At 49.3% G+C, this 15,756-nt stretch overlaps 1 protein-coding gene across 5 annotated transcripts in view; it reads left to right on the forward strand.

The window, feature by feature from the left end:
- The window catches only part of SH3PXD2B (SH3 and PX domains 2B), a 177,039-nt gene that overhangs the window by 29,927 nt on the left and 131,356 nt on the right, over positions 1 to 15,756 (forward strand). For 4 of the 5 annotated variants that reach the window (XM_057729057.1, XM_057729063.1, XM_057729028.1 and 1 more), the window contains exon 3: positions 12,949 to 13,024. In XM_057729057.1, coding sequence (XP_057585040.1) covers positions 12,949 to 13,024 — 76 coding nt within the window. Of the gene's footprint in view, positions 1 to 493; positions 627 to 12,948; positions 13,025 to 15,756 lie in introns of those variants that run through there. The other variant, XM_057729038.1, reaches the window with a different exon arrangement.

Raw genomic sequence — 15,756 nt, forward strand, 5'->3', positions numbered from 1 at the left:
ATCGTTTCTGTTTGGAGTGCAGATCTTGAACTTGTGTAATGGTATTTGCTGGTGAGTTCCACTGTTGAGTGTGTTCAGACCTTGTGGGGCCGTTCTGCTCTCAAGACAGACCCAAGTCTGTTGCCTTACTTCGCCTCCTGTCCCCAGCAGGCTCCACATTTAGCCCCTAAAACACCTGCTGTGCTTTGAGGGCATTGCTCTTGCCCTCTCCTCTGAGGCCTTTGCATTAGCTGGTCCTTGCCTGGAACACCTCCTACGCCCTCCAGCCCCCTTGGTTCGGCTCACGTCCCTCCTGCTGCCCTTCAGGGCTCTCATCCCCTGGGAAGCCTGGTCTGACTTCATTCCCTGGCCAGCAAAGGCCACCTCTTCTGCACCCCCACAGCCCTGTCCTGACTCTTCCGTAACTTCTGTATTGAAGTTATCTGCCTGTCCCCCTGTAAACCGTGACTCGTCTGGGCAGGAACCACATCTTCATTATCTACTCTCTCATATTTTACTCAAGGACACTGTATGTGGCCAGTTTTGGTGAATGTTTGGTGAATGAATGAACAAATGAACAAAGGAGCGAACTAATAACTGCCCTGAGCACCACCAGTCTCATAGGGAGCCTGTGTGGACAGCTCCAGGTAAGCCCCTTTCCACTAGGGTCAAACATCGCTAATCCCTGGGTCAGTAGTATTACCCTGACACCACCAAAGGCCAGCAACTCAAAGCAGGTGTGTCTGTATGAGAAGTCACAGAGTGTGATATGACGTGACAGAGTTCTGTAGAAAACACAGGCTCGGGAGGAGGTGGGAACTTGCCCGGCTTCCTGAGTCCACGAGTGTTCCCTGCCACGTGGTGATGGACTCACATACCTCGCAGGCCAACATAAGGCCGCATCAAGATGACTGCCTTCTTTTCCTCTGTGTACCAGTCAGGACGCGTTGGTTGCAAGTGACAGAAACCCAACTCAAACTGGCCTAAGTAAACAGGGGGACTTAGGGGGCTGGTGTGTCAGAACGTCCTGGGAGAAGGACACTTACAGGCTTCAGACACAGCTTGAGCCAAGGTTTTCCACCATGCGCTCTCACCCACCTTCCTCTTCTCATTCTGAATTCCCAGTTCCCTGGTGTTGGCTTTGTCCTCAGATCCCACATGGTTGCAAAATGCTCTGGGCTCACACTCAGCAGGAAAGAGTGAAAGGTCACTTTGCAGAAGTCCCAGCAAACACAGTATTGTGTTCTATTGGCTCATCTCTAAGCCAGTCAGTATGGCTGAGGAATGTGGTGGCCAGTGGGCGTATCCAGTCCCTACCCTGCCTCTCAGTCAGAGGGGTGGGGACTGAGACCTGCAGGGAAGAACTGTGATCAGATGTAGAGAAGGCATTGCGGGGCACATCAGGAGACAGCCCTTGCCCTCCACGGACCAGCCTGTCCCTCTGCCTCGCATGTTCTCTCTGAAGGTTAGGTGATATTAACCACAGGCATCCTTGGTTGAACAGACATAGTCTGTTCCTGAAAATGTCAAGCAGAATTTTCAGACCCTGTGTTCCAGTATGTAAAAGGGGGAAGGGAGATGGTAATGTGCTTCTAACCAGTTTCCTCAGCATCACCAAACAATCTATATTATAAACTGCCAAGAGTCATTGCGTACTGGACGGCAGTTGACACCAGTTACCTGATTACTTAAAAGGTAATGAACTCATAAGTGATGTTTTGTGTTCACTATGCAACAAAACCAAACAGTATCATTTACAAATGATATTTTTCTTCTGGTCCGCAGCATACATGTACCAAATGTCAGTACCCAAAGAGGCTCTATGTTAAAGATGCTAAGATGCCATCTAAAACCGACTAGGCAGGAGCAGACACGAGCACGGGCAGGGGGAGGGCTCACTCCGGAGGAAAGGCAGGGAAGGCGATGGCCGTAGTGCCCACCCCTCTGAATGTGGTCCTGTGTGAGAACGGTGGGGCTCCACACCCTCTTTCCCAGACAGAAGGGTGATTTATGCAGATCCATTACGGCGGGTCTTTAGAGCACAGATGTTGGGTAAATATTTTGCAAGTTGCTAGACTGATTTTTCACGCACTGAGGGGAGCGGGGAGTGCTACCTGTATTTGCTTTCAGAGGCCTCTTGCCTGCCTGATACTTCCAAGAAGGAACAGAGGGGGCAGAGATGAGTGACATGGTGATTGCCAGCGTAGGAGTTATTGGCACCCACAGAGCAGACATCCGCTCAGCTCGCTTAGGCACATGGAGAGAAGTGGGGGTGGACTGATGAGAAGAGGCAAGTGTGCCCCCGTGGAACCCACAGCAGGGAGTGCAGCTGGCCTCACAAGGGCCTGGAACCAGTAACAGAATGACCCTCCAGAAGCCCAGCAGCTCGTGGGCTTGTGTCATGTGGCCACGAGCTCTCCCATCGAGCCTGCTTCCTTTTCCCACCAGCACCTCCGGACCAGCTCCTCTGCTGGCCCATTGGCCCACATCCCTCAATCAGCACTTCAGTCTCCGAGCTGAAGCGCCCTTCCCTGTGTTGAGGCACTGGAGTTTCTGGGTGCAATTCCAGTCTCCGGGAGAGAGCATCTGAGTGTTAGCGTCAGGGGTCAGAGTCCATCCCCGAGCCTGCCAGCTGTGGCCAGAGGGGCGGGGCGGGTGGGACAGCACCACCTGGGGGAGGAGGTTCAGTGAGAAGAGGGTGGCTTGGGTGGACGTGTTCATCGCCGCCCTCTCGCAGCCTGTGGGCCAGGCTTGACTGTGTTGCTGAGTTCCCTATTCCAGCCTAGCCCAAGGCTTCAGACCTTGACTTCTGGGGTTAGACAGACCTGGGTTCACATCTCAGCGTTGCCTTTTCAGGTCTCAGCTTGGTGTTATTGCTGTATGTTTCTGAGCTTCAGTTTCCCCATCTGCATACTGTATTAAGAATGAAAGCGCTTTCCTCGCAGCTACTGTGACAGTTCAGTGAGTTGTGCCTCAGTCAGGAAGCGTTAGCTGTCATCTATGGTCGCTGTGCTCAGATGGGACTTGCCTGTGGCGACATCGTTTGGAAACGTTTGAGCCAGGGTTGGATCACGGGGCACCCTGGCCCAAAGCCTGCATTCCCTCCACTCTCCTGTTCTAACTCAACTTTCTTATTTCTACCAGAATTAAAAAACGAGGTTTCCTTCCCCCCCAGCCCTGGCATAATTGGTAATAATTGGGGGTTTGCTGTGACGTAAATAGCTGCGTCAGACTCCCGTCCTGTAAAAAAGTCATCTAAAGATAGGGCTTAAGCTGGCTTTAAAAAGTCCCAGATGGGCGGCTGGCATGGGAGGGTCATGGAATTCCAGAGGGTCCTGCTGTCCTGGAAATGGCCTGCCCTGCTCCCCAGCCCCACACCTGAGAGAGGGAAGCTGGAAGAAGTCAGGGCAGAAACCCACCAGCCAGAATCAGCTGATCCCAAGGACCAGGCAAGGCGGTCGGCCTGCGTGGGGCTGCGACACCCTGAAGTCAGAAGATTTCATGATTCCCTCCTCCCCTCCCTCCTGGCGAGGGCCTTGGCTTTTTCATAAGTAACTTGGCTCAGAGTATGGGGAGGGTCGAGCTTTCCTGGAGGAACAGCTTGGCCAGCGTGGTGTAATGGAAACAGCAGACGACTCAGTCAGGAGACTTGGGGACTGGCCACCTGTGCTGTGTGGCCATGGGCACACCCCTTAACCCCTCTGTGCCTGATTGTGATTTCTTTATCAGTAGTATGGGGGTGCTGATACTAGAAACAGCTGGCATTCCTGGGGCACTGCCTGCTCAGCATCGAGATGTAGTGACTCATTGAATCCTCATGTCAAGCTTATAAAATGATATGGATGAAGAAACTCAGGCTCAGAAAGGTTAAGTCGTTTGCCCAGAGTCACACAGCCAGTGAACATTAGAACTCAGGTTTAAAGCTGGGCAGGCGACACCAGGGTCCACAGTCTCAGCCACTCTGCTATCCAGTGCTGCTTTCACAAGTGGCTACTTCACAAGGCTGCTTTGGAGTTAAAAGTGATGATGCATGTCCGGAAGAGGCACTTCCATAGAGACAAAGCAGATTAGTGGTTGCCAGGAGCTTGGAGGAGGAAGAAAGGAGGAGAGGCTGCTAATGGGTACTGGGTGTCTTTTTGGGGTGATGAAAATGTTCTGGAATTAGATAGCGGTCATGGTTGCACAACCTTGTGAATATACTAAAAACCACTGAATTGTATCCTTTAAAAGGGTGAATTTTATGGCATGTGAAGTATATCTCAGTTTCTTTTTGTAAAAAAGTGATGATGTGTGTGAGAGCAGTTTCTGGGCTGTTGAGCCTTGAGCAAATGTCAGCTGTTGGGATTATCGATGGGCATGGGTTGCTGCTAGGAATTGGCATGAAGATGAGAACAGGAGATGATGCCAGTTTCATAGAGTGGTTAAGTTCCTGGGCTTTGAACCAAATACTGCCACTTCCTGGCCATGAGACCTTGTTTTAGTCAGAACTGTTTTAATTACAGATGATAGAAACCCAGTCCATATGGATTATTCAACAAGAACGTTGATTAGCTTAAATGGAACTGAGAAGACTGAGGGTACTTGGCTTCAGGTATGGCTGGATCTAGGGACCACAGTGTCAACCAGGACCTGCCTTTCTCCACTTCTTGGTCTCCTGTGTCCAGGCAGGGTGTTGTCTAGTATAGTGGCAGCCACAGCTCCCAGCCGTATCCAACAGATCAGCTTAGTGACATCAGGAAAAAAGAGAACACCCCAGCGGTTTCAGCACAAGTCTCATTGCTTCATCTTGGGTAATGGCCAGGCCAGTCAGGGCCAGCCCAGGAACTGGAGTAGAATCACATCACATCCATGCATGCTGACTAGCAAAGGAATAGAAGATTCACAGGAGGAAATCAGAGACCTGCTGCCAAAGAAGGAAAAATAACCTGTAGGTGACAAAACAGTAAATGTCCCCTCTGGTGGGGGCAGGACACACAGGCAGAGGAAACAGTCTGCAGAGAGGCCGCTGGGGTAGAAGGAAGGAGAGTGACTCAGGCTCCTTTGTGGGAGAAGAGACTCACAGTCACCAGCAAGAAGTCCCCTTTGTGACAGATCAGCTTCTGATGTGATTTCCTAACTCCCTTTCCTTAGAAAAGCTGGGCTCTGACAGTCGTACTCGCCACTACTGGTTGACATGTGGCCAGGTGTCTCTCTCACGTGAGGGTACGGATGGTAGAGCCCTGGGCTTGGAGTGGGAAGACCTGGTGTCAGGGCCCAGCCCTCTGTCTGACTGGCTGTGTGGCCTGGGGCAGCCCCTCAGCCTCTCTGAACCTCCCTTTCTGCCCCCACCTGGACCCACTCTGGAGAGTCCATCAGAGTGTAACAGAGGGAGCCGGCCTCTGAGCAGGACACTGGGGAGGGGACAGGAATACCTGGAGAGCTGAAGGCAGCATCGAGAGGAAATAGGGTTGGTTGAGTGACGTAGTAACAGTATTGGTGATTGTTTACTAAAATGCACCAGATGTCTATTTATACATCATCTCATGTAGTCCTCACTTACAGGCGTGAGGTCGGTGTTGTGTCCGCATCCCAGATGGGGGAAGGGAAGCTCAGAAAGGCATAGTCACGTGCCTAGAAAGGAGTGTGGCTGGGATTCAGGCCCAGGCATGGCTGAGTCTGAAGCCTGTGCTCCTGCCTCCCAGAGGTCCGGGATGGCCTTCGAACCTGTCTACTCTTAGAGTTCTGCCATTTGAAGATAGCTGCCCTTTGAAGGCCCCTTTGGCACCTCCCTCTGAGATGCAGGCATAGTCTGTCCTGCAGAGGACCGCTCTGGGCAGAACACGAGCCCGTCACAGACATGCCTCGGGTGTGTGATGGGTCCGCTTTACCCTGTGCCGTGTGACCTCTGCCCTCTGAGTTTTCCCACTAGTTCATTGCATCCCTCAGGCCAAGGGACACATGGAGCCAGCTGGGTCACCCTGTCCTGCAGGGAGCTCTCAAGAGAAGCACCAGCGACCTGTATGCTGTAAGCAGGAACACTCCATGCTTAGGAGACTGCTTTTAGGAACAGGGGCTTTCAGGGGGATCTGTTTCCCGCACGCAGCCCATTACATTGCCGAGGGCAAGCCAGAGACAGCATCTTGATCTGCGCCTTTGTTTTTCCCCAGATGTGGGAACTGAGATCTGGAGATGGAGAGGCTGTCCCGCGTCACCCAGCGAACATCGTTCGTTTCTAGTTTTTGTTGACACAGGATTGGCCTGTCCCCCTTCTAAGAGTTTGGCAGCCCCAGATGCCCTTAATGAGCGTGGGGACTGTCTGCCCGGAAGCCCCCCCAGGCTTCCGTGCAGAAGCCAAGCAGAAGGGAGTGTTTTCTACCGTCTTCTCTGGGAGCAGATGTAGGAGGGGCAGAATGGACGTTCTTGCTCCCCAGGCACGCTTTGCTCAGCTGGGAAGTCATCCCAGCAAGGTTCTAGTCAGCACCTGGCCTAGGATTCCATCAACCATCTATACCCAAATACTGCCTTTGCTGGACCCTCAGACACACTCTTTTCCCCAGACATTATCTTCTGAAATGGCAGTGTGCCTCGCATATGTTCTATATACTTACTGAAATATTCGTTCCCTTCCGTCTGAAAAGCCATTGCCATACTGATGGTATAGAGCTGAGAAAATGTGGTACAGTAGTTGCCTTTTCTTCACACAGCACAGTCATCCTTTGGTATCCATGGAGGAATTGGTTCCAGGACCATCCCCCTTCATACCCCCACCCCACAGATACCAAAATCCAAGGATGCTCAAGTCCCTCATATTAAATGGCATAGTATTTGCATTTAACCTACACACGTCCTCCTGTATACTTTCAGTCATCTCTAGATTACTTATCATACCTAGCACAATGTAAATGCTATGTGAACACAAGGTAAATGCTATGTAAATAGTTGCCAGCCATGGCAGAATCAAGTTTTGCTTTTTTGGAACTCTCTGGAAGTTTTCTCCCCTTGAATATTTTTGATCTGCCATTTGTTGAATCTGTGGATATGGGACCCAAGGACATGGGCCAACTGTAATTCTTTGTTTGGAAGACAAAAAGAGGCAAGGTTGTGCTGGTCCGTTGAATCTAAGGCCCAATGTAGGTCCTATTGCCGCCACTTGGAACATAATTTCGCGTCTCCTAGACACTGGCTGACCGAAGCAGTGAACCACTTTTCATTCATTTCTTCACCCACTGATTCATTCGTCCTTTGCATAAACATATCCCAGGTGCCCACCACGTAGCAGTGAGGACGTGGGGGGGACGGGCCAGAGGACAGCCCAGTAAGGGGTCAGGCTGAGGACATGCGGCCCTCCTGGGAGGGACAGCACGGAGGAGAGACGTGGACAGACAGGGAAGGGCGGCAGGCTCCAAGTGGCATGTCCACCCGGAGACCAGGGCGTGCCGACCTTTGGACAAAGCAGCTCATCGAGGGGACAGAATCCCCAAAGACGGCCAGCCACGTATTGTAGAGCAGACCAGGTATGTGGTCGTGTCCTGCTCTGAGAACCACGCGACTCTCCACCCGCCTGCAGCCGCCTGTGACAGTCACCCCAGCCCTTCTGCACTGCCTGCTCTGGCTCTTCTGGGACATGGGGCCTTTGTCATCACGGAGGGAGGAAACCCCTCCAAGACCAGTCTGCCGCTAACACGAACCACGTGTGGACCTCCACGCCCGCCTCCACGGTGTTTTCCTTGGACAGCCTGTCTCCTCTCCCGCCACCACAAGCTGTGTCTTGAAAACTGCTGATGGAGTGTTCTCTCCTTCCCCTTGTGATGTGGCAGCTTGACGTGGCTCCCTCTCCCTTCCTGCCCCCCAAGACTGACTCACTTTCCTCCTCGGTTTCCAGTCCTCCGCACCCTCAGCTCCACTTTCTTTTATTATCTGGGGGGAGGGGCGTGGACTTTCTAGTTTCCAAGGATACCATCTACAGTTGGGCTTTGCCCGGCGTGCCTCTGGTCCTGCTGCTGTAGACCACCCGGGTCTGGGGGTCCCCACACAGGGTCTGGAATGCTGCCCATGTCTGCTTGAAAGCCTGTAGGTGCCAAGTGTGACAGTTTCCTGGGTAGAAGCAGCTTGTGGCTTGTGAACGCAGACACGCTAAGACCGAAAGCAGAATATCTCTCAGGTCTCTGATCGCCTATCCTTGTGAATAGCAGTCGTACAGATTGTAGTTACCATTGACAGGAGAATAAAGAAAAGGAAATAAAACTAGATATGGCTAAAAGAGGAGAATGAGTATTGTAGTCCAGCCCTGTGCCACTCGTCACATGAGGCTATTGAATGTAAATTTAATTAAAATTAAACAAAATTAAAAGTTTAGCTCCTCAGTCGTAGGAGCAACTTTTCAAGTGCTCAGTAGCCATCCGGGCTGGTGGCTACCGTAAGGAACAGCAGAGATACAGAACATCTCCATCACTGTAGAAAGTTCTATTGGACAGCCCAGTTTTGGCCACTGAAGGGACCTGGATAGTCGGAGGAGTTTTGCCGACCTTAAAACACAGCCTCATTGTGGAATATCATTCAGCCTTAAAAAGGAAGGAAATTCCAGTACATATTACGAAATGGATGAACCTTGAAGACATTATTCTAAGTGAAATAAGCCAGACACAAAGGACAAATACTTATATGCAGTGCCTAGACTAGTCAGATTTATAGAGATAAAAGTAGAATGGTGGTTGCCAAGGGCTGGAGGAGAGGCATGGGGAGTTAGTGTGTAATGGATATAGAGTTTCAGTTTGGGGTGATGAAGAGGTTCCGGAGATGGAGGGTGGTTGATGGTTGCACAACAGTGTACTTAATGCCACTACATTGTACACTTAAAATGGTTGAAATGATCGATTTTATGTTATGTATACGTAACACAAAAACACACGCTCATGGGAGGTAGCAAGAGTCTATAATAGGATGGCACTTTTCAAATCCCTTCCTTTTCTGGTATTAAATAGCTTTCCTTTAATGACCCTCAACACACAAACACACACACACACACACACACACACACACACAGAGTCTCATAAAATACTGAAAATTATTCCCAAATAATTCTCAGAATAACATTCATTATGGGCAGAGTGCAAGGAGGGGGCGTTTCTTGTTGAGCACCTAGTACGTCCCTACATAAAGTTCACATACAGCATCCATTTATACAACCACCCTGCCCAGCAGGCTGTGTCCGTCATTCTGCAGATGGTGAATCAGACTCATTGGGCAAGTTCTCTGGCCAAGGACACACAGCTGGCATGAGGAATCATCAAGATTAAACCCCAGGGCTGTCTGGTCCCCAGGGATAATGTCTGTGGTTAGACTTTGCAACATTAAACCCAGGTCTGCTGCCTCAAATTAAAAAATAACACTTGGGGAGACACTTCAGCTCTTTGAGCTCCACTTATTTGGACAGAAGCAAGTCGGGACACAGGGTGAGAGACAGAGGGGTGAAGACCACAGGGACATACAGTGCTGGGTGGGGCTTCTTTAGCCCGTGTGCGCATTCAGGCAGGGGCTCAACAGGAACCCGGGAGAGCAGACGCAGGCGGGGTACGGTGGATGGATTACTGGGGTATGCCTTTAAAAAAGAAGTCCCCCTGAATGATGTTCCAGCACTGTCTTCACAAATAAAACTGAGAAGGAAAAAAGAAGATAATGTTAGGCAAAACCTGTAAGTCTCTAAAAAGATGCTGCTGCAGCTAAGACTGATTAATCACTCTGCTTTTGAAAAAAAGAAAGCATGCTGTTCACCTGTGCATGGAATATGAAACTTACCTGGTCTCAGGCTGATTTTTCAAGTTTACGTGACACTCCGAAGCCACCTGAGAGAGTGATCTTAGGGGAAGAGAATGGGATTTTAGAGTAAGACACTTGCACTGGCTGGACCACCACTTACCTGTGTGACCTCAAGCAGTTCACTGTGTCCCTCTGCTCCCCTGTTTCTCCATCTGTGACGTGGGGGTTGTGCATGGATTTCACAGGATTATTGTGAAGGTCAGATAAAATCATATGTCTGAGAAGGCTTGTTAACTGTAAACTGTCAAACCAGTGTTTGTAGTGGTTACTAATTATTCTTGAATATTAGTAATGTGAACATTATTAATCGGGGGTACTCAGCAAACGTCTGAAGCTGCCCCCACCACCCCCAATTTCACTCAGGTGCCTTCCTTGGTTCAGACAATTTTTATTGAGTGCCTACTATGTGCCAGCATTGAAAAGCTCCTGGATTCAAAAAGGGAGGCCTGCCTTTCCAGCAAGGCCCACTGTGGCCTCACCAGCTACTGAATGATGGTGGACCAGGCATTTCCCCATCACTGCACAGCACACAATAGGGGCCATTTGGAAATCACAAGTAAAACCACAGCCTCATGGGCAGCCCTTCAGGGTTGCTAGCCAAGCTGAGTCTGACCTCCCTACCCAGGGGTGTCACATAAAACAGTACTAAGGAGGCAGGGAGCTCCAGCCTGGATAAATGGTCCTGTTTCCTGAGCGCTGGGGAGCAATCCTTTTTAATTGTCTTCGCAGCATCTCGGAGGCTGGTGATGCAATGGCAGAGAAGCCGTGGGCTTCTGTCTCTGGCCCTACCCCTTGCTGGTTGCAGGCCCATGGCAGATTTCTTCACTCCTCTGGACTTCAGTTCCCTGGATAATAGTGTCCACCTTGAAGGGATATTCTGCAGATTTCGTGAGAGGATCTGTTTAAAGAATCTAACCCTTGCCTGGCATGGATACATGTTTCTCTTCTCTCCCACTTCTAGTCTCTCCTCCCTCCCCTTACACCACAGCTGTGCTTATTTCTCCCAGGGTGTTCAAAGCTGCTTTCTTTCTATCAGAGGGACATGTCTTTTTTTTTTTTAATTATAGTTGATTGATAATGTTATGTTAGTTTTAGCTGTACAACTTAGTGATTCAGTATTTTTGTAGATTATACTCCATTATAGGTTATTACAAGGTAGTGGCCATAATTCCCTGTGCGATGCAGTATATCCTTGTTGCTTATCTATTTTATACATAGTAGTTAGTATCTGTTAATTATATCCCCCTAATTTGTCTCTGCCCTCTTCCCTTTCCCCTTTGGTAACTACACGTTTGTTTCATATGTCTGTGAGTCTGTTTCTGTTTTGCATAAACATTCACTTGTGTTATTTTTTAGATTCCACATATAAGTGATATTATATAGTATTTGTCTTTCTCTGACTTATTTCACCAAGCATAATATTCTTTAGGCGCATCTATGTTGCTGCAGATGGCAGAATTTCATTCTTTGTGGCTGAGTAATATTCCATTGTGTGTGTGTGTGTGTGTGTGTGTGTGTGTGTGTGTGTGTGTGTGTGTGTACGTATCTATGTATACACCCCCCCACACATCTTTTTATTTTTTTCCTCATGAATTTGTTTTTATTTTTATTGCTTCTTAATCCAGTCATCTGTTGATTGGGCACTTGGATTATTTCCATGTCTTCACTATTGTAAATATTGCTGCTGTGAACGTTGGGGTGCATGTAGCTTTTTGAATTAATGTTTCCATTCTTTCCGGATGTATGCCCAGGAGTGGGATTGCTGAATCATATGGTAGGTCTACTTTTAGATTCTTGAGGCACCTCCATACTGTTGTCCATAGTGGCTGCATCAATTTACATTCCCACCAACAGTGCACAAGGGTTCCCTTTTCTCCACATCCAGAGGGACACATCTTGAGTGCCAGGGTGACTTTCTTCTTGAGGTAAAATGATGGGCAGGCTTCTCACATTCAGCCATCCCTTCAGGAGACTGAGGACTCCCTTTACTTCTGCTTGAATCCTGGGCCCATATACTAATCAGGATGGGTTGGGATGTGCTGCTACGACAGATAGCCTCACTGTACACAGGGTCTATTTCTCACTTGGCATACATGTCCATCAGAGGTTGTTGGGGGCTCTGGATGCTCACTGGCAGAGAAGCCATGTTCTGGAGCATGGCCATCCGGCGGCAGATGGAAATAAGAGTGGTGCGTCAAGCACCACTCATAACTCTTCCACCCAGTAGTGAGCCATGTCTGTTCTGCTCACATTTAACTGGCCGTGTCCCACTTCAAGGGGGTGGGGAGGTACAAATCTACCACGTGCTCAGGAGGAGAACCAGAAATCTGGTGACAGCGTAAATGACTACCACAGCCCGGCTCTAATCCGTAAAGCAGTGCTGGCAGTTGGTATCATTATGGCCAGCGAAGGACGAGGCCCAAGGTGTGTCACCTCCGCAGACCCCAAGTAGCAGATCCTGGTGATTTTGTATATCCAGTCAGATACTTCATATTAATTCCTTAAAATGTCAGAGAGGCATTTAATGTTATCAGAAAACATGAAAGGTTTTCATTTTGGGTGCTCCGTCCCTGTTCTTCCTCCAACCCCACAGCAGCCTGCGCCTACCTCTCAAGGTGCTTCCTACACCACCCTACAATGAGCAATTTACTTTTCAGTCTCTCCCTAGACTCTGCGTCTTTTCATCACCGCACCCCGTGTGCCTGACAGAGAGCCAGGCACCAAGCGGAGCCAGCCCGGGGAATTCTTAGTGGGGCAGGGGCGTGTCACGATCTCGCAGGCATAGACCTAACCAGGTTAACTGAGTCTCCGTAGTTTCTTTCTGAACCTGGCGGTTCTTAGGAAACAGGATGACCCGCCGTCCATGGAATTCTGGGGACTCTGGGGGCATTGTTCACACTTAAGGTCCTGTGGCTGGAGCCTCCGGGAAAACTGAGAATGGTCTCTCCCAGCTCTGAGCCTTCACTAGTCTGGTGGCCGTGGACCTAGAGAATTGTTTGCATAGAGATTGTAGGTCCTGTTGACATTGCCTTCCCCGTTAGTTTGGGTTTCTTTGCTGAACAAAGTGAGCTTTTGTATATCGAATCACGTAGTTCACATAATTCCTTTAAAACATCAGAGATGCATTTATCCCGTTAAAGGCCTTCGTTTTTGTTATTCTCCCTCCCCATTTAGATGCAAATGTTGGACAAATTTCCCATGGAAGGAGGGCAGAAGGACCCCAAACAGCGGATCATCCCCTTTCTCCCCGGTAAGTGAGGCACATGCCCTCAGGTGGGGCCCCTGCACTCCCAGGACAGTTCTTGGATCTCCCCCCTCCTCCTCCTTGAGGCATCGTCCCGTGACCAGATCGCAGTCATTTGCGGAAGTCAGTGCCTAAGAATACGGGCTTTGGAGTTAGATGCTATGGCATTTACTAGCTGCACGACCGTAGGCCACACATTTCGCCTCTGGGATCCTCGATTCTCCTGTCTCTAAAATGGGAATCATTCTAGCTCATACAGTTTGTGTAGTGAGTGGTGTCTGTTAATATGGCTACTGTATTTGTTTTCTATTGTGCAGAACAAATCATCACCCATTTAGCAGCTTAAAAGGACACCCATTTATATGTCGCAGCTCTGTTGGTCAGAAGTCCAGGCAGGCTCAGCTGGGTTCTGTGTTTATGATCTTCAAAGACCGAAGTCAAGGTCTTGGCTGGGCTGGACACTTACCTGGAGGATCTGGGGAAGAATCCACTTCCATCCTCATTCAGGTTGTTGGCAGAATTCAGTTCCTTGCAGCTCTAGAACCAGGATGCCCGTTTCCCTCCTGTCTGAACGCCGGGGACCCCTCTTGGCTTCCAGAGGCTGCTGGTATTCCTCACCCATCTTCAAGCTGACAACAGGGCACTGAATCTCTCTCCTGTGCTTGGAATCTCTCAGACTTCCCCTCCTGCCACCAGCTGGAGAAAGCTGTCTGCTTTTAAAACCTCATGTGATTACCTTGTACCCACTTGTCTAATCCAGGATAATCTCCCTCTCTTGAAATGAATTGAGGCATATCAAATAACATGATCCCAGGAGTGAGATCCCATTATATTCAGAGGCGCTGAGATTAAGGTGGGACATCTTTGCATCTCATTTAAGAAATTCTGCCTGCCTGCCATAGACACCGAGCACCTTCTGAGTGTCAGGCACTGTGGAGGAGTTACTGCAGTCATGGCTGGTCCCTGCTGTCAAGACATTCAGTGTCCCTTCCCCTCCCCACCAAAAAAAAAAAAATTCTTACGAAAGGAATAGCATCAAGGCTTCAACTCAAAAAAATGGGTTACCCAAACCAGTATTAAAGCTTCAAGTTATAATAGCTACAATTTATTAGATGTCTATGGTGGGCCAGTTGCTGGGCTAAGTGCTTTACATTCATTAGCTTGTTTAATCCTGAGAACAACCCTGCAGGGCAGACATTACTATGCCCATTTCACAGATGAGGAAATTGAGGCTCAGAGACATTATAGTTGCTTCCACAAATGGCAGAGCTGGGATTCAGACACAGGTATAATGGGCTCTAAAATTCATGCCGAAAGCCCAGATTCAAATCCCAGTGCCCGCTGTGTTCCCTTGGGTAAATTACTTAAGCACACGGAATTCATTTCTACGTTTGCACACTGAAGGTCATAATGGTACTTAAGTGATAGAGTTGTTAGGAGGACTAGGTAAGTGCCTGGTATATAACTAGCAGCAATTAAGCACTTACTAGTGTCTTCATGTACAGCTAATCGGCAAATTGACAGTCACCCTAAATCACAAATATCTAGAGCTGGACGGGCCTTTAAATCTTTTTCGTTTTGCAGACAAGGGGGCAGGCACTGAGATGGATCACCCAGGAGCCCATTCTCCCCTCCCCCACTCCAGGATTCTGCAGTCAGCACATCAGTGCCTTCTTGCGGATATTGTCATCATTGAGTGAGTTTAGAGACAGGGTAGATGTGTTTGCCAGGCCCCCATTTACTGGGAGATCATTTGCCTAAAAAACCTAATGTTTTTAGTTCTTCCACGGGGAGAGGACGCTGGAATTTTTTTCCGTATTGGAGAAAACCCAGTGTGCCAGCTGCAACAGCCAAATCTCAGTGCCCGAAGCATGTGCTTTGGAGTCCAACAGAACCGGTCCTGTGACCTCGAGCAGACAACATCTCCCCCACCCCTGCACCTCAGTTTCTGCATCTCTAAAATGGGACAGTGACCCCTGCTTCACAAGCTTCTCTCCCCAGCACATAGAAGGTTCTCAGTAAAGGCAGAAACAGGGTCCCAGGACATTCCTTTGAAATTTCTGGGCATTTCATATCTTGGAGTCCTACTTAAATGATTAATCTGGATATTTAAGTTGAGATGGACTCTAAATGTATATTTTTCTTCAAGGAAGAAAAGGAAAACAGTGAGTTATAACTCTTTGCTGGATGAAAGGCAAAACCAGCTCTGGAAAAACTTCCCAGGACAGGGAAGAACTTGAGCCGACCCTCTCCCCAGCCCCGAAAGCTTTCATGGTTACGTAATCCTTTTTCCACCCACGAATTCATGAAAATGCTGTTCTCAGGGCCTTGGCTCCATTGTCCCTGCTCAGGACACCCACTTGTAGTTGGAGAGGTCCTGTTGGGCCCTAAGACCCCGAGAGCCTCCCTTCCCAGCCCACCTCTTAGCTTTTCCTCAAGGCCAAGGCCAAGGGTGGGAGAAACGTCCCCTCTCCTAGGGGTCAGTTTTCTGTGAAGACTGCCGCGTCAGCAGAACAAAAGCAAGTTTCATGTTAGCACAAAGGCAGGGGGGAGGGGAGAACAGCCCTGTGCAATTTTCCATCCCAGCAAGAGCTGGGGAAGCCAACTTGGCAGAGGATGCGGCTTGAAAAATAAGAATTACAGTTTGGCCTCCCTCCACTATGGAAAACAAAAGCCTGCTCGTTCCCACCAAAGGCTGTTCTCTCCTCTGAGCACCCTTTCCATTCCAGGAAGGCTGG

The sequence above is a fragment of the Hippopotamus amphibius genome, chromosome 1 (assembly GCF_030028045.1).
Source record: "Hippopotamus amphibius kiboko isolate mHipAmp2 chromosome 1, mHipAmp2.hap2, whole genome shotgun sequence".
Classification (NCBI taxonomy): Eukaryota; Metazoa; Chordata; class Mammalia; order Artiodactyla; family Hippopotamidae; genus Hippopotamus; species Hippopotamus amphibius.